We start from the raw sequence: 25,110 nt of genomic DNA, 5'->3' as shown, positions 1-25,110 counted from the left end.
TATATTTGAAAAAGTAGAAAAACATCCAAAATATTTAATACATTTCAATTGGTATTCTATTGTGAAATTAAAACTGTGATTAATCACAATTAATTTTTATCACAATTTTTTTAGTTAATTGCATGAGTTAACTGTGATTAATCAACAGCCCTAATATTAATGTATTGTAAAAGTATTACCAACCTCTTAACTCGAGTTGTAATTATTTGACTGTTTTATATACTTGCTTGCACTAAGAAGTTATGAAGATCATAATTCAATGATTTCAGTTTTCTGAAGTAAAAAAAAGCCAATTTCTGGCAGAGACACAAGGGAATTGTGTTCATGTAGTGGCACAACATTTATTTACTCACTTGGGACCAAATTCTTCATTGTCCAAAACCAAAAAGTAACCAGAGGGGAACGCTCCTGTGGAGATCAAGTACAGGGGCGGCTGTAGGCATTTTGCCGCCCCAAGCATGAAGCCATGGGACCAGCAGACCCTCCACAGGCAAGCAGCCGAAAGCATCCTGCCTGCTGCCCTCACGGCGACCGGCAGAGTGCCCCCAGTGGCTTGCCTCCCCAAGCACGCGCTTGGCGTGCTGGGGTCTGGAGCTGCCCCGATCAAGTAGCAGCCATTCTTCCCATCCTATCCAGAGCATGCTGTCTCAGGAGTGTGTGTATTTTTGACTGTTCCTGCCAATGTGAAAGGAAATTTTTTACTGATCTTGGACATGGACAGGGCAGGAAAGGAGGGCTCACCTGGGTTTCTCTCTGTTGTAAGAAGCCACGTCCAGTTTCCTTTAAAGGGTTGAAATTCCTCCACCAGTGTCTGCTGATGGCACTTCTCTAACTTGGAAGTTTGGCTGTGCTCCTATGTTGCTTTTCAGGTGCCAGCAGTTTTAAACAGTGAAGTCTCCTGTGACTTGGGATGCTGTTTTCTGGCTATGTGCCTCATTTTCAACACAAATGGCTCATTTTCCTCCAGATCCAGTTTTTTTCTTTTCATAAAGCTGGTATATTATGCGGGTGTAACTTTGGTCTCTAGTGCCTTGTGTGCTTTATAATATATTTATAAGCTTTCTGTTGCTATACCCTTCAGGAATTAAAATACATTTGTTTGCAAAGTAATGTGTTAGGTGAGATCCAAAAAGACAAAAGTCTAAATAAAAATGTGAATGAACTAGTGAAAGCTAATGAGGAAATGGATTTAAGTGTACCAGTAAACATAAGTTACAGTGACAGTCAATAAATGGTTAATATGTTTACATGTGTAATATAACCAGAGTGCAATGGTGAATACACTGGCAGAAAGATTAGCTATAAAACAGATGGCAAGAATCTTGTCATATTAGGTTCAATTGGAATAATAGGAACAATATGCCCCAAACAAGGTTGAAAGAGCAATGGACCCTATGTCAGCAGTGCATGGAAGCTGGAGCAATCGAACAGGGAAACTCTGCAATGCTTTCTCATTGAGAAGCACCACTCCAAGGCAATGCAGACAGGATTGTTTAGGAGTAGGACGAGGCAATGGCATGGGATGTCTTAGCTGATCCAGAAATTACACAAATTCAATCAACAGAACACCCATGTAAGGGATTTGTCACAGGCTACAGCCACTTCTCTAGCTGCTCTGCTCCCTGAAAAAAAAATGTGCTCTGGGTTTGTGCAGACGACGTGAACTTTTGCAAAATGGGTAGTAGAGGTCCATGAGTTTAGAAGAGGAGCATTTAAATGCTGGAATCAGTTCCAAGGAGAACAATAAGACCAAGTTTCACTATTATGGGATTTTCTTCTGAGGACAGCCTTCAACACCTTAATGTGTTCTGGTTTGGAAAAAAAAGAAACAGAAAGATCTAATTACGTTTCCCAGATCTGGGAAAGAATCTGTTCAAATTAATTATATATATAATCTGAAAATGCAGATTAAAAATGCTAATAATGTCAAACTGTGCTTTGAGTGATGTGTATGTGGAGATGTAAGATTTGGGTATGTACTTGCTGCAAAACAGGTGTGCCAACTAATGTTCTGACTAAAAATTAAATTGAGTGTGAATGGGAAGAACAAAATCTATAGAGCATCTGGAAAATATCCTATAATGTTTGTCCAGAGTATGTGCTACTATTGTTGCTGGAGGTCTTCTATTGGATGAACAGATCTCACAACCGCCTGTTGTAAAAGTGTACCAGCTGAGAGCAATTGAATTTGTCACATTTAGAGAGGAAAAAATAACTCCAAAACCTCTTCCAGATATGGAAACTCTTGGCCAAATACCTTTCCTACATACAATTATTTACTAAAATTAATATTACAGGCAACGTTAACATTTAATCCTCTATAACCCCTTTGAAGTCAGTGGAGATCCTCAAGTGTAAAAAAGAGTAAAATTTGGCTCCACAGTTATAAATTACATTATGAAATAAAATAACAAATAACTCTTTGTAACTGATCTAGTAAATTATAATTAGACATACCACCTATGTTTGTAACTGAGTAAGATAAAGGGAACAAAAAAAATAATAAACCAAAATTTAGTGATACCCTAATATTAAGAATTATTCTGGTCAGAAGAAACTTTATTTTATCTGAGATCACTTATCAACCAAGTGATCCTGCACTGTACCCTTCTAAATGGAGGAGCACTGATCTTTGTTGGCTATCTTCATTGCAGTGCAGACTAGATTGATTTAGGTTGAACTGGATTAGAAAATGGTTACCTTTAATTCAGAGGCAATGTTCACCCATATTGCAGTGCTGGCCACCAATGAGAAGGGCGTCTTTGATTTAATATATTCATCACTTTACTTTGAGTGGTTAGATTTGCCCACATAGATCATATTATAAGTTTCCACTATATAGAACTACTATATCTCATTGATATTTTTATTGTTTCTTTGTCTCTCTTTTCTTAGTTAAATGTCATTTCATTTTAAACAAATCATGAACGTACCGTCTGGCATTATATGAATATTAGGTATATGTGTACATTAGAAGAAGTGTTCCTATAACAAGGTCACATGAACACAAACATAAGAACATTTTAACTAAACTAACAGTTATCATCTATCAACATGGACAGGTGGGAAGGGAAAAGATTACTGCCAAATTATTAACTATTAATTATTAACATCTAAAATCATGTTAAATATACAAACTAGTCATCTCATTATACCAATATTTAGTCAGATGTCTCAAGAGATATTCAAAATGATGTGGCAAGTAAACAAACTGGCCCGGTCCACCAGAGTGCTTACCCTGTGAGCTGCATGCTAGAGGTTGCTGACCTCTGGACTACAGTTAGTAGTTATGCAATTTCAGATCTGAGTTCCTTCAGAACTCTTGGGTGAATACCATTGGTGACTTATTACTGTTTAGTTTATCGACTTGTTCCAAAACTTCCTCTAACGATACCTCAATCTGGGACAATTCCTCAGATTTCTCACCTAAAAAGAATAATTCAGGTTTGGGAATCTCCTTCACATCCTCATCCATGAAGACGGATGCAAAGAATTCATTTAGTTTCTCCACAATAGGCTTATCATCCTGGAGTGCTCCTTTAGCATCTTGATTGTCCATTGACCACACTGGTTGTTTAGCAGGCTTCCTGCTTCTGATATACTTAAAACTTTTTTTGCTATTACTTTTTGAGTCTTTGGCTAGTTGTTCTTCAGATTCTTTTTTGGCCTTCCTAATTATATTTTTACACTTCATTTGCCAGAGTTTATGCTCCTTTCTATTTTCCTCACTAGGATTTTTTCATTTTAATAGCCTTTCTAATCTCCGTGAGCATTTCACAGGCACTATCACATCCTTGTTAGGTGACTGGTAATATATCCTACTGCTATATTCTTATTATTCAAGCATGGAATTACACCTCTATCTCAATATAACACGACCCGATATAACACAAATTCGGATATAACGCGGTAAAGCAGTGCTCCGGGGCGGCGGGGCTGCACACTCTAGTGGATCAAAGCAATTTGATATGACATGGTTTCAACTATAATGTGGTAAGATTTTTTGGCTCCTGAGGACAGCGTTATATCAAGGTAGAGGTGTACTATCCATAGAGATTCTATGGTACAAACAGAAATGTATAGTTCCATTGTTGTAGCTGTTAATCAGGACACTCTTGGACTGAGCAACATATTCAGTAACTTTTCATATTGTTAGCGAGACAATAGCCATACCTCAACCTTTTTAAGGTGCTGCCCAATGATATCTTCTCCTGTGGGTCCACCTTCATTAACACTATATATCTGTCTCAGATGGGTGTCCTTCTTTTTGGGATGCTGTTATGTGGGATGCTGCAATTGTTGAGCTGCAACTTACCATGAAGCTTCTGAGCTTTGGCCATTAATTATAATAAAATCTAAAATAAAATAATACTTATGCAGATGACTCTTAACTTTGTGTAATATTTTTATAGAAAACATGTATTTTAGAAATGTTTCTACTGAAAGTGTTAATTCCTTTCAAAGACAATTATACAGTCTAAGCTCAGTTTCAGGACTGGCTGCAAGATTAGAAACCTCATGTCTTATAAGATATTCACAGATATATGGCCTTATCTTAGATTTAGATAATCCAGAAACAAGAAAATTATTAAAAAAAAAACTGCACACACAATTTAAGACTTTAAATCCTGCAGTCATTATTACAGGTGTTATAATTTGTCTGTGAGCATCCTCTTTCACCAGAGTGAAGGTATCTGAGCTCTTCATCAGTGCTAATTAATTGCTCCTTTACCACTCATGTGACAAAATAAAGCATACTTGTTAGCATTTTAGTGATAAGGAATTAAGGCATGGAGAGATTAAGGGCCAGAGGTTTGAAGCAAAAAATCTCAACTCTTTTGAAAATCTTTCCATAAGTGTCACAATGGGAGATACTGAGGTCAGAGCACTTTTTGATGTCTACATCATTGGCACCAGAACTGGAGGGCACCATGGGGCCATGGTCCCACATGTTTAATAGTAGGAGGGACATGCCATTCACCTCATAACAAAATAAACATAAGAGCAAAGTTTGTGTCATCTGCAGATTCTCCCTCACCCCTCAGAATAATAAATTCTGCCAGGGAGGTGCTGCAATTCACCTTTCACCCACCAGGGACTTCTGGGACACCAGAAGAGAGGGCAGCTGGCTCACCGGTGGAGCAGCCAACTGCAGAGAGAGTGGGGGCACTTTGGCTTTGACCCCCACACTTCTACAAAGATTCCAGTGCCCCTGGGACTGGAGATGAGCTCTTCTAAATATCTGTCTCCAGTGTGGGTGCTGAGCACTTGTAAATCTGGCCCTAAACTCTTGAAAATCCACACCATGTGACTTGTGCAAGGTCACACTGCAAGTCTGCATCCAAACTAGGAATTGACCCAGATTGCTACAGTCCCAGGCCAATGGTTTAGGCACAAGACCATTTTTTTCCTATATTATTTCTGCTTTTATCTAATTTTATTATTGTTTCCATATTGCCAACCATATGTTAGATACTTTACAGATAGATGTGAAGGCAAGTCAGATCTATACCCCAAGGAGTTTACAATCTCAATAGTCACAAACATAAAAATGGGAATGGGAAACATTGACAAGCAGTGTGATTGAATCATGTTTATTTAAATATTCTGTTAATGTTATGATTTTTCCTCCTTATGTTTAGTGATTTATTTTGAGATGCCTGTTAGCAACTCTTTAAGGTAGACTATTCCTAATGTTCATAAGTCTTGTGGAAAAGGGGCATTTTCTTTTTCTTTATTCAGGTTAATAACATTCTGATGCTATTTTGAATATGGAGCTCCCCTTGATCTCAGAGAAAACTTCATACATGTAACATCAGATTGACTGCACTGCACCTTTAAACTGGGGGGATGTTGTCCAGCTGGCCGAGGGAAAGGAAACAGTGCTTTACAAGTGTCGGGGGAAGAGAGATCAGACTACTGTAAAATGGGGGATGGTTCAGTGTGGCAATGCTTACTCATTGCAGGAGGGTTGAAAAGAGGCAAGCATGGGTGGGATAAGCCCTTTTCCACGGAGCAGGCAAGGCAACACCCACCCTCCCTCTCTTCAGGGGACAATATACCACGTTTGGTCCAGACCTGCTCTGGACTTTGTGCTATCTGCCCCTTTTTAGGGGAACTGGTAAGGAATTTTTCCCACATCACTAGATTAGCTTAGTTGGAGTGTTTTTTTTTTCTTTCCCACAGTGGGCTCGGGGAGGACTTTGTTGACATGAGATATGAAGGGAGTTAGTTACTCATTAAGTAAGTGTGGGGCTGATGGCCAGTGCAGGTACTGCACTGGTATACAGTAACCGGATAAATGGCTTGGTTAAGGGCTTAAAAGGCGGTGTTGGTTAAAAGAACAGAATGTGAGGGAGGGTGGTTTGGGGCTCCTATGACTGGTACAGCAGGGAGCCAACTCCCTTTTCTTATATCCCACCTAAATCCTCCTACAAAGGAATGTGGATGGTAAGGTCCCAGCAGTGGCTTGGCTGTGGGACCTGGATGGCGGGGGGTGGGAGGGAGGGCTGATGGAAGCCCCCCAGGAAGTTATTGAATGAACATGGGTTACCTGCACTGTGCAGTCCCAGACATCTAACAATAAAGTCACAGCCTGATTAAAACCATATCAAGTGTCTCCTGTCCTTTTGGATAGCCTGACAATCAGGTATATTTTGACTAGGTACTTGGATGCCATAATGCATGAATGGTGCCTCGTGGTGTCTAAGAAATGAGTTTGGTTACAAGTGGATTGAGGCCCAAATTAGTCCCTGTATGAAATTCTGTTTTCAATGATACATTATACAGATTTAGCTGTAGGAAAGGAACAGATGATTTGTGCAACCAGTGAGCTTAAAAAGTAGATCTGCACTTGACTTCATTTTGTGTGTGTGTGTGTGTGTGTGTGTGTGAAAATATTGTGAAAAAAATCCTTGAAATAAATAAAAAGGTAACACAGTCTTTGAACTGTATTTCACTTTGATTTAGCACTCTGGATAACTTGATTGTGATTACATAAATTGAAGACAAGTAATCTGACTAAAGTGCTGGTAGGGCATATAGTTACAACTTTGATTGCTGGTGGCTGACTGGAAACCAAACCTTTGATTGCAAACAAAACCACAATCCTCTGTTACTGTAAGCAAGAGTTGAGAAACACTAAAATTCTTTCTCTCTTGAATTTTAAGTTGATCACTGATATAGGCAATGACTCTTAGGGCTTGTCTACATCACAAAGTTGCAGCGCTGGTGAGGGGGTTACAGCGCTGCAACTTAGGAGGTGTACACATCTGCAGGGCATCACCAGCGCTGCAACTCCCTGTTTGCAGCGCTGGCCGTACTCCCGTTTTGTCTCGGGTGTAGAGGATCCAGCGCTGGTGATCCAGCGCTGGTAATTAAGTGTAGACACTTACCAGCGCTTTTCTTGACCTCCGTGGAATAAGCAGGTATCCCAGCATACCTGAGGATACCTCTCTGGTAATCAAGCAGGTCTCCTTCCCCGTGGTTTGCTCCGGTGTTCTCCGAATCCCCCCCCCAAGCGGGTCTCCTTCCCCGCGGTTTGCAGGGGGGTTCGAGGAACGCGAGAGCAAACCGCGGGGAAGCAGGTCTCCTTCCCCGGTTTGCTCTCGCGTTCCCCGAACCCCCGTGCAAGCGGTCTCCTTCCCCGCGGTTTGCTCTCGCGTTCCCCGAACCCCTGTGCAAGCAGGTCTCCTTCCCCGCGGTTTGCTCTCACGTTCCCCGAACCCCCGTGCAAGCAGGTCTCCTTCCCCGCGGTGTGCTCTCGCGTTCCCCGAACCCCCGTGCAAGCAGGTCTCCTTCCCCGCGGTTTGCAGGGGGGTTCGGGGAACGCGAGAGCAAACCGCGGGGAAGGAGATCTGCTTGCGGGGCGGGGGGGTTCGGGGAACACTGGAGCAAACCGGGGAAGGAGACCTGCTTCCCCGCGGTTTGCTCTCGCATTCCCGAACCCCCCTTGAAGCCGCCCAACAGCGCTGCAGTGTGGCCACATCTAACACCACTTGCAGCGCTGGTTGCTGTAAGTGTGGCCACTCTGCAGCGCTGGCCCTATACAGCTGTACTAATACAGCTGTAACAACCAGCGCTGCAAAATTGTAGATGTAGACATACCCTTAGACTATTTTAGATTAGAAACAGCAATACCACAGATTAATGAACACAAAGTATACACTAAACACTGGTTAGGGAAGAAATTATGTGAAGATTATTATTTTTTGTCTGTGCTTGTAGAACATTTCTTGTGCCTATTTGCCAGTTATAAAGAGTAGAATATTAATATATATTATTAAGGAACTGTAGATATTTTGTTTCTATAAAATATTTATTATAAAGACTTAAAGTATAGCATATTTTATACCCAGTGAAACAGCTGGCAGATAATTGGATTTCTGGATGGCTGATCCCTTTATATAAATTGAGAAAAGTTAAATACAAGAGGGCAAATTGCATGTTCCAGTAACAATGAAATGCTCTGATATATCCCAATTTAAGAGTTTCTCATTTAAGGTCTGGCCTTCAGTGACTGAACGGAAAAGTGCATTCAAATTAGATAGATAAAATAGACAATAATCTATTGTCTGTGTAAAGTGATGGCATTTTACATTCTTCCTTTTCTGTGGCTCTATCACGATAAAATCTGAGCACCCATTTTACAGAGGTGTAAATGTCTACACAGGGTGCAAAGCAGTGGAGTGCCCAACCGTACCAATACACATCATATTTTATTTCAAATGTCTTTCTCTTCTGCTCATTTTGAGCCTTTGTCAGCCATACATTTTAAATGCTACTGTTTGCTGTTTGTATATTTGGGGCTTGGCAGCTCAAGGGTTGCATTGTCTCCACTTAATTGTTCAGTTTTCCCCGAGAGAGAGAGAGAGAGAGAGAGTTGACAGCATAGCCCTCCACTTCCCTCCATATCTCCTGGGCACCTCTTTCCTATTGTCTTTCTTTTAGCTCCACCGTACTATCAGCCTTTTTTTACTAAATACATCTGAGGTCTGGGTCTCCATTGCCCGGTGCTTTATGCCATTATATACACCTGTGCAAAGTGCATGTAAAAAAACCACGAAACCAGAATGGCAGAGATTAACAAATATATTGATTTCAATTACAGCACAAAATAAAAATGTACACTTCTCACTTTTTATTATTACTTTTTATTATAAGTATTTGCACTGTAAGAATGATTAACAAAAGAAACAGTATTTTTCAATTCCCCTCATACAAGTGTTATAATACAATCTCTTTACCTTGAAAGTGCATCTTACAAATGTAGATTTTTTTGTTACATAATGGCACTAAAAACAAAACAATGTAAGACATTAGCACTTACAAGTCCACTCAGTCCATCTTCTTGTTCAGTTTGTTTACATTTCTGGGAGATAATGCTGCCAACATCTTATTTACAATGTCACCAGAAAGTGAGAATAGGCGTTCGCGTGGGACTTTTGTAGCCAGCATTGCAAAGTTTTTACGTGCCAGATATGCTAAACATTCATACACCCCTTCATGCTTTGGCCACCATTCCAGAGAACATGCTTCCATGCTGATGACACTTGTTAAAAAAAATGCATTAATTAAATTCTAACTAAACTCCTTTGGGGAGAATAGTATGTCTCCTGTTCTGTTTTCAGTGTCCCAGAAATAACAATAGTTTTGCTAAACCACTGTTACATATGTTAGCTGGTTCTTTAGACTGAAATTTTTTTTTTGCTGTCTTGTGCTTCCTGTGACAATAGGAAAAGATACATTGATTTCTCTCTATCACCCTCTAGAAGTCTGTGATTAAGATTAGATAATTGGTGGCATTTCAACACTGCCTTTCTTTTGCGTTTCACAGGTTGTCAGCAGCAGGCCATCCCCTAACACCTCAATGTGATATGGACTCCAGTAGCTCTGAGGAGTTCTATCAGGCAGTGCACCATGCTGAACAAACCTTCAGAAAGATGGAAAGCTACTTGAAGCAACAGCAACTCTGTGATGTTATCCTGATTGCTGGGAACCGTAGGATACCTGCACATAGGTAGGGCATAAAAACATGGTGTTGAAACAATTAAAATAAACATCCATATTATCTATCAACCTGCACCTTGAAAAGTCACTTATGCATGTACAAAGTGGATGCAAGACTACCATTCTGATTTTAGTGTTTTACATCCACATAAAACTAAGTTTGCTCAAGTGAGGATGTTCACAGAAGTCAATACCTGCAGATCAGTCCTTACAGGTGTCTTTCCCCCAGTATGTAACATTTATGCTTATGAATAGTTATAACATGTATAAATTTAAAAACAATTAGTTAAACCAAAATATGCACATAAAAGAATTATTCTCAATACTGCCTTTCTCCTAAACTGTTCCTGCATAGGCAGAAAATATGCATTAAAAATAAAAATGTTACTAACTCATTTTAATCATAATTATGTATGCCATTAAACTTGTAAAAAAATACAAAAATAAATTCATTGCAAAGGGTCATCTTGGTATGAGGCAGCAGACCTACATGATGCTTTTCTTAGGTTATGGCTTTCATTTACACCTGAAAATACTCCCTCTTCATTGAGGGCCTGATTTCAGAAATTACCTCTGATTTTGTGACAGTAAAATGGCTCTCATGGTGGGGAGAAATACCGGGCATGAGAACCCTCTGAAAAGCAGACCCTCGGGGTTCTCAAACTTCATTGCATTGCAGCCCTCTTCTGACAATAGAAATTACTACACGAACCCAGGACGGGGGAACCAAAGCCTGAGGCCCCCAAGCCTCGCTGTCCTGTGTGGGAGGCCAAAGACGAAGCCTGAGCCCCGCTACCTAGGACTGAAGTCCAAGGACTTCAGCTTTGGCCTCAGGTGGTGGGTTCAATCTTTGGCTTTGGCCACGGGCCCCTGCAAGTCTGATGCCAGCCCTGGTGATCCCATTAAAATGGGGTCATGACCCACTTTGGGATCCTGACCACAGTTTGAGACCCACTGCACTAGTGTATTTCTGTTTGAGCCATTTATTCAGACTGTAATCAACCTGTGGTATTTGTGGGCCATTGCAAGGAATGCCTCATCACTTTAAATTGTCATGGACAGTGCCTAGAGGTACAGGTTGTAGGGAGTGACTGTGCGCTGGTGTTATTGTCTCCTTATGTAGTGCCACAAAGCTGTGAATTATACTACTCATACTGAGAAAAATGCAAGAACCATGCAAGGGATATGCAAGATTCGGAAAGTCTGAGCAATGATTGTCAAAGTATTAAGGAAAAAATATTCTTTCCATTTAGGTTTTTATTTTACCATCATAACCATAGTATCTGAGTAAATGAGATGCTGAACAAATGCCAGGGACTAAGATGCAAGGTACCTATAAATGATGCAGAAATAGAATCTCCATTTAGGTCCCCATTAGCAATTGTGGAAGTGGACCAGAACTCTTCATCCCCTGCTCAGTGCTCTTTCACGTTTCCATGCCCCTGTTTAGCATCCTCTTAAAATCTGGTTCCTGTTCATCTAACCTCCAATATATGCACAAGCCCATTTGCCAGTTGCAAGCAAACTCCTCGAAAATTTTATCTACTGAACTGACAATCCCACTATCTCTCATTATCCTTCCTGTTAACTGGCTCAACTCCAGCATTCCCACCCACCAGACATTCTGAGCTGATGTGAGTATGGTAGTGTTTAGACATAGCTGGGTTGTCCAGACTCCTTTCACATGTAGGTGCAAGTTCCACATGGGGAGAGGAGAAGGAGGGTCATAGATGAATCTTCCCATCTCCTCTGTGTGTATTGGATTCCAGTCCTCTGGGATGGACTCATACATAGATCCTGGCCCAGAATAATACTTAAAAGACTGGTTATCATTTATACTAAGACCCCACTAACTTACACCCACCTCAATACCCCTTTTCACCAGTGTAAAAAGGGTTTTAGAGTAAATGAGAATTAGACCCTTAATCCTTTATGGTTATTACTTTTCTAAAAGTTAGTTGGTTTGTGCCTAACTGTCCACCTTTCACGCATGGATAAGATGGATGAGGAAAATCTCATCTAATGCTTAATCCACATTATTAGATTGCATTAAACAACAAAAAAAGTATGTTAGGTACATGTACCATATTTTCTCATTTTTTGCCATGATATAAGTTGAATTGTTTTAAGTACATCTGTGATCCAAGGCACCCTGTATTCACACCCCACACACTACTGCAATAATTTTGTACAGAATATGCCTTGTGAGGTATCATTTGAAAACTGATAATACACTGGTCAATAATATCATTGTAAAATATATGTAGCAATCCTACATGTAAAAGTATGGATGGTCACTAGTACTGTGTTTTAAAGTCTGTGACCTAAAAGCTGTTTAAACCAAGCATGTCGGGGGAGTTGATAAACAAAGGAAGGAGGCCAACACCTCAGACCAGGTGTGCTCCCTTTTCAATAGAACAGAATTTCGCAAACTGAGGTCCGTGGACCACTGGGGGTCTCGAGGGTACTCCAGGGTTTCTGTGGGCCCTGCTGATCAACTCCTTTCCCCCTCCCTCTCTCAACTCCTCCCCCCTCCCAGGTCCTCCTTCAGGCCAGGAAAGCGTTCCCTGGCCTGAAGGAACTGTTCCTTGGCCTGAAGGAGGCCCTGGGAGGGAGGGGAAGGAGTGGGGAATCTGGAACTGCACTGCTCCTGGAAGCAGCCAACACGTCCCTGCAGCCCAGGGGGCTGGGACGAAAAAAGGCACCTCCATGCACTGTCCCCAGCCCAAGCATTGACTCTGCAGCTCCCATTGGCTTGGAATTGCGGCCAATGGGAGCTGCAGGGGCAGTTCCTGCAGGCAGGGGCAGCGTGCGGTGATCCCTGCGCCCCCCCTGCCTAGGAGCTGCTGCCAGAGGGATGTGCCAGTCACTTGTGGGAGCCACCTAAAGTAAACGCTGTCCCCCTCACCCCTTCCTGCACCCAATCTCGAGCCTCCTCCAGCACCAAACTCCCTCCTGCACTCCGTCCTTCAACCATACTCCTTCCCAGAGCCCAAACCCCCTCCCAAACCTAAACTCCTAGCCCAGAATCATAGAATATCACGGTTGGAAGGGACCTCGGGAGATCATCTAGTCCAACCCCGTGCTCAAAGCAGGACCAATCCCCAGATTGATTTTTACCCCAGTTCCCTAAATGATCCCCTCAAGGATTGGGCTCACAACCCTGGGGTTAGCAGGCCAGTGCTCAAACCACTGAGCTATCCCTCCGATGGGATGGGAGGGGACAAAGGCTGAGCAGGACGTCCCTGAAAAATTTAAATAAAAATGGGGGCCGTTGGGTTGCTAAAGTTTGAGAATCACTGCAATAGACTCTTCATTTGTGTCGGAGATTGCCATAAGAATAGATAATTTGTACAGTAGCAACTACAAGTGGGGGAGAAACCAGCATGGAGCCTTATCTTTCAGACCCCCCGGCTCCTTTACTCAGCATGAACTAATGAACTGTATCTGGGGGTACCCTTCAGCAGTATACATTTAAAATTTAACAGAACTATAAAGAGAGGGAAAGTAACCCCCTAAGTTATCTTTCACTTTAAGTAGACAAACCAAGCAATTTGATTTTAGTGATGGGTCCTAGCCAGGTCAACCAGTAAAAGGCTGCAAAGGAGACTGTGGGTGAAAGAAAAAAACATCTTGAACAAAGATTTTCTTGCTAAATTAAGTTTTAGACTTTTAGATGAGCGTTTTCATTTTCACTTGCTGATAACCATCTCTGCTTTTATTTTCTTTTACTTGGTATCACTTAATCCATAGTTTTTTGTTAATAAACTCATTTTGCTTTCATTATATATCATCAGTGATGAGTAAGTTCAGTAAAGTATTTGCTTCTGGTATTGGAATATTATTGTACTGTCTCTGTAGAGGCAGTGAACCTAATACATTTCTGTAAGAGTCCAGTGAGAGTGACTGGACCCTGCAGGAAGTGCACATTCAGAGCTGGAAGAGTACTAAGGTCTGCCTGCAAGGAGTATTCAAGTTGGGCAAATCCAGGGTGAGGCTTGTGGGCTCCTGTCAGGCTGTTGGATCTGGAGCTGTGAAACAAACTGCACGCTCACAAGACACCTAGGGTTACAATGCAGGCATTGACTGAACCCCTTACTGGCCTGAGTGAACCCCAAATGTCACAACATTCCTTGCATTTTCTTGCCAATTTTAAATGCTTCAATAGATGACAAAGATGGATTGACAGAGGAGTCTGTCACTAGAAGGTCTTTAGTTAGTTCAGTGCCATCTTTCTACTTGTATTTATTTTGAAGACAGATGTGCATATTTGTATTCATACTTGCTAGTGGTAAATTTGATTTTACATGTGTCATCCCAATTCTACACGCATATCTAAATCCTTTTGGAACTGGAAAAGTACTCTAATAAATATAAGATTGACCATGAAATAAAAACCAAATCTTGTTTAGATTTATCAGGAAAGCTTCAGACAACCTTGTACATCGTTTCTGGCTTCTCAGTTGTCTGCAGTCAAAAGACCAAATCTGTTCCCCCTGAAATGAATGGCAAAAACCACTATTAAATAAAATGGGAACAGGTTCAGGCCTTCAAAAACATTTGAAACCCTTTGTTTTGTTGTACAAGATAACAGTGCAGTGTTTTACAAATTCAGACAATTGCAAACCTCACTTTCTTATAGACTCAATATACATATTGTCTGACAATACAGTCTCATATATATATACTCATGTGCACACACACTACCTTAGCATAGAAACTAAAACCAGCCAAACCATTAGTGATTTGTATGTTAAAATTATTTTAATACTAGTCAATATATAAGGTGAGCAGGCTCATTTGTGTATATATGTCTGTAAGAAACAGGCTTGCAGATCATGTTATGTGCTCAGTAATTGCAGAGCTTAAAATCTCTCCAAGTCTGTAGAGTTTATAAATTCCTAAAGTGTGGTGTACATCCCTATACCAAATAAAACACAAACATACTCCCTAAAAAGTCAGCCTGAAATTGTGTTTTAATTATTTTGGATAATTTTCAACAGGTTACAAGCGACGCCACGTGCTGGATATGCTAAGTTGCAAATATACTTTGCAACAAGTTAAAAACATATTCAGAATTATTCTCTAATAAATATTAAGTAAAGTGATTGGTTGCTCCATCTATTGTTTTTTGCCTTATAAAAAAGCAAATCAAGCCAATGCAATATACTACTGTAAAACAGACTCCTGGAGAGCCAGCATAAAATAGCATGCCTTGAATTCTGAACTTTTATTAGGGCTTGTTTGTGTGTGTGTTTTTAAAGTAAAAGCAATATTTTTCATCATTTCCCCCTAACTTACACATATCTAGACAAACCACAATAAAACAAAACATTATTTTTATATCTTTATTTTTTTCTGATTTTTAGTAAACAAAGCATCAGTGGCACTAATTGAATTCAGAATGAAAATAGGTTCTCATAGGAATGCATTACTCCAAATGAAATGAAGCAGGTGTAAAGTAATGATCCTAGCATTGATTTATTCTTGATCTTTCTGAATTCAAACAGTGGCCACTCTAGATATTCTCTGAATGGTTTTGTGTTTTATTCCTGGTAACGTATTTTTCTATCTTGATTATATACTATAGACTCTTTTTGAATATAACTATTCACTTGGTGGGAAAGCTGTTGCTACTGTCCAGATTTTCCAATAATAGGCCTTCATGCTGTAAGTGCCTGTTATGTAAGTCTGCCATAGACTGAGGATGGCTTCAAGGGCTATTCTTTGGGTATTGACTCTCCAAAGAGGAAAAAATATGGAGTCAGAATACAAAATCTTCTCTGTTTGGAGACATAGCTGACTGATCCTTGTTCTTGTTATAACTGCTTTTCACTGTTCTGGTTTCTCAGGCAGCTGTAAAGTTCTAACATGCATAATTGCTTTGCTGGATCTGGGCCCAAATATTTTATCTACACCTCAACTAAATGGTGGACATTTTGGCAGTATTTTCTATCCCACCAAAAGTACCTGATGGATTTCCTGATGGATCTTCAGGAGGAGGAGGAGGCAGAAGAAGAGTAGTACCCTGGCACTGCAGACTCTCCCTCGCAAATGCTGCTCAATATAATTGGCATAGTCATTGATGCTCCCTATGTAGACCACCGTTTTTGGTGCAGGGCCATAAGCACATTGCAAACCCAGGAGGATCTCTGATAGTTTGCCTTCAGCAAGTCTCTCCCCTTTGATCAGTGCTTAAGTCACTGGGTGATGATGTCTGTAAATGGAGGAGGAAGAGCGAGAGGAAGAGCATGGCAAGCATCTCTCCTCATGTTCTTTCTTCCCTAGTGGCTTTACCCCCCACCCCCTTCAGAATCAGATCCTTTTGTTGCTGCCTAAGCCAGTGTCCTTTGTTCCTGTGAGGTTGGGCTGGGTTTGTCCTACACATGCCCTGATAAGGTGTGAACTGCCTCAATGGTCTTGGAGAATTTTTGCCTGGACTTATTTTAAGCTATGAAGACACATTTTCATGCTCATAACTATATATATGAAAGTATAACCTATAACATTACTCTAGCAACAATTACTATAATATCACTATAACAACAATGCTCAGCGCATCATGAGCCTTCTGAAGACACCCGACATGACAAACTTTGCATTGGATACCACACAATCACTTTACAAGGATGAACATGGGGGTGCTGGGTGTTCCTCTGAGATACAGAGCATCACAGAGGCAGCTTCCATTTTCAGTAGAGTGCATTGCAGATTGTTGGCATAGAGGACTAAAGAATTTCCCCCCAGGAATTGTGGGATACTTCTGGACGGGTGACTCCTGGGACCCAAGTCAAGTAGACCTATGTCTACACTGCAAAACAATAGAGCTTGGACTCTGGACCCCAGTTTCACTCAAGTTAGAACTCTCCAGCCCTGCAGGATTCTGGGACCCTTGATCCCAAGCCCTGAGTTAACGCAATTGTAATGTAGATGCAAGGGGGCTTTGTCTTGAGCCTGGGCATGTAGACATGCCATAAGGTACTAGTAGTGTGCCAGGTGTACCATGACTAGGATGCAAGTGCTGAATGCACTTCAGCCCCTAGACCTTGTAGGTGCTAGCTCTGGTTGGTCCGAATAACCACTCAAACTTATGGCTAAAGTGAAGGGATGTCTTATTAGTGCTGGTAAGAAAGGGAAAGGTTTCAGGAGTTATAACTGAGTGAAACAATAGTAGTTCTTATTTAGGCCCCTTGGTGGTGGTCAGGGACAGTCCAGTAAAAGGTTAGGGCTCTTCAGTTGCTCTTCCCAGTCCAAGCTTCTATTTCAAGCAAATAGGAGCTTGAAGCTTTCCAGGCCAGGCTCAGTTAATGGTATATCTCATTGGGGCCCATCTGCACTGGCAGTCATACCCAGCTCCCGATTACAGCTCTGCAGCTTCTGCACTGCCTGCTGTGTACCCAGTTCTTCGGTGTTTCTCTCTGCATCGAGCTTCTCTGTCGCTCTTGGCTTCCAAGTATCCAATGCTTCCCCAGAAGTGCCTAATCATATCCTGGGTTAGGATCCTTCTGCCTGGTCAGGAGAAATGGGATGGGACTGATGGTAATCTAAGGCTAAGTCTACACTGGGGGGGAGTTGACCAAAGATGCGCAACTTCAGCTACGCTGTAGTCAGCGTATCTTAAGTCGATTTACCTGACCATGAGGATGGCAGCGAGTCAATCTGTGCTGCTCCCCCCTCAACTCTGCTTCTGCCCCTCGGCATGGTGGAGTTCTGGAGTCGACGGCAGAGTGATAGGGGATCAATTTTATTGCGTCTATACTAGACATGATAAATTGATCCCCAATAGATCGATCACTACCCGCTGATCCGGATAGTGTAGACATACCCATAGTCTCCTGCTTAACAGGGCTATCACAGTATTTTTCAAAAGCATTGCAAGTTAAGCAAAGCACCAGTTAGCTCCAAGGATAATGAAAAAACCCTGAACCAAATCTTGCAATGGTCCCATGGATTAAGAATAAAATAAAATAAAAAATAATTTTCCCCTTAAATAACTGAGAATGATTGATAAAACTCCAAGCACTTTAGTGCATGTTTCTGAATACTAAATGCGGAAGACAGCCAGTAAATAAGCTTCCTATAGTCAATTCTGTTAAAAAGCTGCAAATAAGTCTAAGCAAAATCAATACTAGTGATAGACCTTTTGAATTTGCCAAGGAAAGGTCATTAAAAGCTTTAATCAAAACTGCTTTGATGCAGTGGCCAGCTCTAAATGCAGACTGAAAAGGGTAAGGCTAGTCATGATTGTGAAGAAACAACCAAATTTGACTAAGAACAATGCACTCAAATGATACAAAAACACACACAATTAAGGAAATTGGATGGGAAGAATTTACAAGGAAAATAGGATTCACTATCCACATTTAAAGTCAAATAGGAAGGTCCTTGAAACCAAAATGGAGGGATTACAGTAAAAGGAACAAACTCCTGTAATGCTCAGGGAAGAGAATCAGACCCTCAAGAGTAACTTTGCCTTCATAGTATTTGTGGTAAATATAATTTTCTTGATTAATGGAAATTAATTAAATTAAGGGAGAGTCAATAACTGTTTTTAGGAAAGAGGGTGGTTAGTCTTATGTCTCATAAACTGAGGGATGTGTTGGCTGCCCCTTCCCGCAGCTCCCGTCAGCCTGGAATGGTGAACCACAGCCAGTGGGAACTGCAATCAGCCAAACCTGCCGATGCTGCAGGTAAACAAACGATCCTGGCCCACCAGCGGCTTTCCCTGATGGGCCACGTGCCAAAGGTTGTCAATCCCTGGAATAAAGCTTCTTATTTACATAGTCTTTAATCTTCAAGTCAATCTGAATTTATTTTTCTTTAATCTAAACTTGTATTTACTTTCTACAGTATATTCAGAGAACAATATACTTGTGATTTTTCATATATTAAAGAGGTATGTAACTCTTTCATTGGGGATAGCTGTGCTGATTGAGTGATGGAGAAAGGATGGAAGGAAGAACTTGCTGAGTTGAGCTTAAAAAGGGAATCTTTGAAGTAGGGCTGGTCAAAAAAAGGAAACTTTGTATTAGGGCTGATCAGAAATTTTTAATCAATTGTTTTTCAGTGGAAAATTGGGTTTTCAATTAGAGAAATGTTTTTAAGGAAAATATCTGCTTTCCACAGAAAAATTCCACTTTTTAAAAGAAAATTCTGAAAACTGATATTTTTTTCTCTCCAGCCAAAAAGTTTGGGGTTTGCAAGTAGAAATTTCTCTCTCTTGTTCTTTCTCTCTCTCTCTCTCTCTCTCTCTCACACACACACACACACACACCGATCTGCCATCCCTAGTAATTTAATAAAACTGCATTCTTACTATCTTCCTGATCACTGTGTTTATGTCTCTTTCCTCAAATCTTTTGTCTCTTTAGACTGAAAGCTCTTTAGGGCAGAAACTGTTTTTTCCTTTGTGTCTGTACAGTGCCCAGCACATTGTGGGTGTTACAGTAAATAATAATGAACAAGACAGGGAGCCTGAAGAGAAAAAGATTGTAAAGAAGAGTTCATGTGTGAGGCGCTGGGTGCGGGGAGAGAGGGAGAATCCTAAATAACTTATTAGTACAAGCAACTAAGCAGTAAAGAGAGAAAGGACGGGACAAGTATAAGGAGGGAAAGGAAACAGTTATATAGAGCATCGACCAGGGCAGAAAGGGGACAAAGAGCACAGGAGGGGAAGAACAAGTAAGAAAACTTGGCAAGCAAGGAGAAACCAACCAGCCACTCATTCATTCAGGGGAGACTATCTCGGAGGTATATCTGACCAATGAGTTTAAATAATCACAATCTCAATTGCTGAAGGGCGACGATACATGAATAATCGTTCCTAATAGCATTAATGGACATATTTTCAAAGGGCACTCATCTCCAGCCTCCAAATGTGAACCTTCCATGTTGCATTTGTGCCTCTTTACACATGTAAAATCTTGCAACTTCATATACAAATGGCACCTCTATGTTTAAAATGGGTAGACATCCTAATGACTGCCTATCTAATATATTAGTGCATGATTATGCATGCAAAAGTATGCACTAAATTTTGAGGCCTGTTTTGAAAAAGTTGGTTCAAAAACTGTAGTTTGATTAGAATCCAAAGGATTTCAATGGATGCTACTTAGTGCTCAACACTTTTGAAAATCGTATCACTTATGTAGATGCCTAAATGTGGACTTAGAAGCCTAACTCTAGCTACCCATTTTTGAAAATTTCAGCCAGAATATTTACTATACAACTTTTCTCAGGAAAACTGATATCAGAAATTGTCTTAACAGGTGGCCAGAGTCTCTTGACATGCTTTGTATGTCTCTGGTCTAAGCTAACTTCAAATCACTTCTTTTTAATTATGATGAATGTAACCATGGAATCTACATTAATAGAGAGTGTAGGTAGTAAATATTGCTTTCTTTGACCACCAAGTATGGGATTTCTGGAATTCTTTTCCATATTTAAGGTTAGATGTGTGGAATAATAGTGTTAGACTATGTGGGTATACTTACTTATTTGTGTGGGAGAGAGAGGAGTTTCAATTAGTCTGGTTACTGTCATTGGTAGAAACCCAAAGAGCTCAACATCATCAAGTAGGAACATTAATTTATTATTCTAAATTTTTTAACTACATTGTCTTCTGTCATTTGAATTAAGAAAGATGATCCATATTTTCAAAAGTAATCAGTCTTTCAGAGCTGTGTAAGCAGCACTCCAGAAAGCAGAACTCTGGAAACAAACATAGAAAACTGATATATTTTGCTGGTTTATTGTCTGCATTTGCACCCTGTGACAAGAGTGCTGGTTAACAGTGTCTGAGCCTGGGGACGGTGCAAGGTTGTTTCGCGCCCTAGGTGAAACTTCCACCTTGGGGCCCCCCCGCGCCCCCGCCCTGAGCCCCCCCACCCCACGGCAGTTCCCCCCCTTCCCCCTGAGGCGCCCCCCCTTGCGGCAGCTCCCACCCTCCACCTTGAGGCACCCCCCCTTGCCCCAGCTCACCCCTGTTCCGCGCACGAGCACGAGCACGAGCATCCCGAGCACACCGTCACTGCTTCAATTCTCCTGCCTTCCAGGTTTGCAGCGCCAATCAACTTAGGCCCTCCCCGCGCTCCCCTGCCCCAGCTCCCTCTGCCTAAATGCCAGCGGTGACCGGGGTGGCTGAAGAAAATGGCGCTCTCCAAATCCCAGCGCCCTAGGCAACCGCCTATGTCGCCTAAATGGTTGCACTGGCCCTGACTGAGCCAGGATTCTTGGTCACTGCAGCTCCAATTAAACACTGCAGAGCAGACTTTGTTAAGAAGAGCTGTGCCTAATTGGTGGGTGGAGAAGAACTGGAAGGCTAATTAAGCATGGGGTGGAGGAGGAGAGAGAGATTGTTCTTCCCTGCTTCCCTCAGGAGCAGAAGGCTTTGCAAAACAGTAGGAGTAAGACTTTATAGTGTACCAGGATGGTGGGAACCGATGCTGTAAATAAACTGCACCATGTGTTTTACTAGCATAAAGGTCTCTGGGCCATTTGTGGACTGGAGCAGAGGCAGGAGTGAGTGGACTCTGCCACAGAGCTCAGAGTAGAAAATAGGAAAACACACACAAGCTCTTAGCAGGATAAAGGTGGCAGCCTTTTCTGGAGTAATGTTTTCCTGAAAATAAGTTATGTACAAGATTTTCACTAAATAGTGATTTGTTATGAGGTCAATAGCAATAACATAAACCCTGAAGGAACTGAGGTTGTTATAAGATTAATTATGTGTGAACCGCAGCAAGTGTGGATGCTTATGATTTTTTTCTGAACATTTGGAGTTCTTTTTTTCACATCCTTTCTTTTCCCCTCTTTGCTTTTCTGGTCCACACCACACCCTTCTTCCTCCTTTCTTTTGTCTACCTCAACACGATTTTTTTTCCAGTCATCTGTTGCTACCTTTCCCTTTCACAATCCCCTCCTCAGATCTGGACCCTTTATCCAACATGTCGTCCACTGCAACTTATGTCAAGCCTTCTTTCATTTGATAAGATTGCAAGTGATGAAATAAAACAAGATATTGTCTTTAAATATATATTATACTTTTATCCATTTAAAATGTGCTACATACATTAGCTAAGAGTCACAATTTTCCTGTGAGTTCAAGTTCATTAGGCTGTACAGCCTCATGTGGGAGGAACACATCAGCAGGTAGCAAGAATACAGCAACCCTACACAATGTTTTAGGACACACAAAGTGTCCTTTGAAACTTCAGGAGAAATCGCTCTAGGCAGAGTGTAGTTACTAAATGAGACTATAACTCTAGTACAGGGATTGGCAACCTTTGGCCCGCAGCCCACAAGGGTAAGCACTCTGGTGGGCTGGGCTGGTTTGTTTACCTGCTGCATCCGCAGGTTCGGCTGATTGCGGCTCCTACTGGCCGTGGTTCGCTGTCCCAGGGCAATGGGGACTGCAGGAAGTGGCACGGGCCGAGGGATGTGCTGACCACCGCTTCCCGCTGCCCACATTGGCCTGGAGTGGTGAACCGTGGCCAGTGGAAGCTGCGATCGGCCAAACCTGCAGACATGGCAGGTAAACAAACTGGTCCGGCCTGCCAGGGTTACTGATCCCTTCTGTAGTATTTAATGTCCTCTTTAAAAAAAGCCAACAACTTCAATATAATTTATGCTGATGGCTGAAATATCTACCTCTCCACTTCCAGACATGTATCTTTCTGTTCAAACTGAAAACTCTGCTCTGTTTCTGATTTCTTCTCAGTATGGGCAGAGCAAAGTTCTTTATGTTCCCCCAAGCTCTCACCCTTTTCTGAGTCAAATGAAGAACAATCAGTATCCTCATTGCTCAGGCCATTACCAGGGCATCATTTTCTACTAAGTGCTCTCACTAGGCCCTCACATCTACTGCATGCTAGATCTTGCCTTTACTTCATACACAACATCTCTGAGATCCAGCTTTTCCTCCTTATCCATACAATGATAATTCTTCTGTGGGCCTTCATCACCTCGTATTGACAATGGTGGCCTTTTCTTTTGGGTCCTTGACAAATGCTGTTTTATCTCACTTATCCACTCGACTCAATTCATTCAGCCAGCAAATTAGACTGAAAATCAACTGCAATAAGACAGATATCATGACCTTTAATATTGCCTCATCAATACCAGTATGGATAGAGGATTATGTTCTCAGCACTGTAGAAACATTCACATACGTAGGCAGCAACATCAGCCAGGATGGTGGAACAACAAAATCAATAAAGCCAGGAGCACCTTTAGGAGCTTAAATACAATCTGAAAATCTTCAAAATACAACACCAAAACCAAACTCAAAATTTATCAGAGCTGCATACTTTCAACACTACTTTACAGTGCAGAATGCTGGGGAATTAAAAAGAATGCCATGTCCAAACTATCTTCATTCCATACAGCCTGCCTCAGAAACATCCTCTGTATCTTTTTTGACCCAGAAAAATCTCAAACCAAGATCTATTGACACAGTGCAGCCAAGAGGATCTGAGCACCATCATTGCCAGGAGGCATTGGAGATGAAAAAGTCATGTGCTTCGGATGGAAACTGATTCTATCACCAGAGTAGAAATAAGATGGACACCTGAACGCAAGTAAAAATGAGGCTGCCTGAAAACAACATGGTGAAGAGCTGTAGAAGCTGAGCTGAAAAACCTGGTGCACAGCTGGGAAACCGTTGAAAGACTTGCCAGAAACAGATGGGAGTGAAGGAGCTTCATCACTGCCCTAAACGCCGGAATTGTGAGAGGAAGATGATGATGATGATGATGATCCACTCACTTTTTGTTTCAGCTGCCTCCCCCTCTCTTTGCATGCTTCTACTAGCTCTCTTTTCTCTATCACATCAAACGCCAAAGACTACTTTTCACTTTTAAGGTCCTTCAAGGCCTGTCTCCACCTTGACTCATCAATATCATAAGTAATAACAGGTAACTCTGACCTCCACTCTGCCAACGATGCTAGCCTTGGCTTCCCATTTATTATATTTTCCGATAGCACTTTCTCCCTTGCTGGCCTTTATACGTAGGAAAATCTTCCCATAAACATCTGCAAAGTTACCTCATTGTCTTATTTCACATCCCTCCTTAAAACTCTGCTCTGGCATGATGCCTACAAAAAAAAACAACAAAAAAACGAAAAACCAAGAAAAAAAAGTCTCCTTACTGACTGTTCTCCTCTTTATCCAATTTATAAAACAATTGATAGGCAAACCTGCTGCAGCTGAGAATCTGCCAACTCTCAATTGTTTATGACCTTTAGCAGCAGCACATGGTTCTATAGTGCAAGTCTCTGTGTCCAAAATGAACCCAAGGGAAGAGAAAGGTAGCCTCCCAAGATATTTTACTATCCTTTCTCAAAACACTATTAGACCACTGTGTCTTTGATAGTGGGAGGGGCATGGAATTTGTAAGATTGGCAGACAGCAACCACTCCAACAGTGACCTTCAGTGCTTTTAATGAAGGCATGTCTACTGGGGACAGGAAGAGGTTATATTTCTGAACTTTTTTAACCAGAGTGAAATTAGGAAAAAAAGGTAGTGGCATTTTCCAACGCTACTTACTTAATAAACACCACCCACATGAGACATTGTACATGGTGAATTGAGCAGGGGTTCAAAATATGACCATGCATGCTTTCTGGGCTTAACTCAGTCTCAGTAAATGCACCTGTGTGCTCTGCTGGGCTCCTGGGGTTTGCCTTCCTTTTCCGAGACTCATATGCCCCAGTGGGCTTCTTGAGTTTGGCTGTCCTTTGAGAGGGACTCTGATGCTCTGCTATACTCCTTAGGCTTGGCTGCTTGATGAGTGGTGGGGGAGTGATGTCTCCCAAGCCCTTGAAGGGCCAAAATGAGCTGGCACCCTAAGTAGCTTGGGCTCATCTTTATATTATGATCCTCCTTCTTACTTACTGCTCTGACATTTCTGGCTTCTTTTAATCAGATTTAGGCTGAGATGTCTTTTGTTTTATCAATACTAGTTCATCCATCCATGATAGAATTCACCATGATCCAAGACAAAACAGTATTTCACAGTCAGCTTTATATCCTGAGAGCATTACTGTGTGCAGCAGTATAAAGACAAGTTTCACATTATATTTTTATAATTAATATCATTCTT

The 25,110-nt window shown here is 41.4% G+C and overlaps 1 protein-coding gene across 1 annotated transcript in view; it reads left to right on the top strand.

The window, feature by feature from the left end:
* The window catches only part of KLHL1 (kelch like family member 1), a 480,042-nt gene that overhangs the window by 129,221 nt on the left and 325,711 nt on the right, over nucleotides 1-25,110 (top strand). Inside the window, 1 exon segment of the mRNA XM_030566357.1 lies at nucleotides 9,836-10,018. Coding sequence (XP_030422217.1) covers nucleotides 9,836-10,018 — 183 coding nt within the window.

This window comes from Gopherus evgoodei, chromosome 1 (genome assembly GCF_007399415.2).
Source record: "Gopherus evgoodei ecotype Sinaloan lineage chromosome 1, rGopEvg1_v1.p, whole genome shotgun sequence".
In the NCBI taxonomy this organism is placed as follows: Eukaryota; Metazoa; Chordata; order Testudines; family Testudinidae; genus Gopherus; species Gopherus evgoodei.
This window is presented reverse-complemented; position numbering and strand designations above follow the sequence as displayed.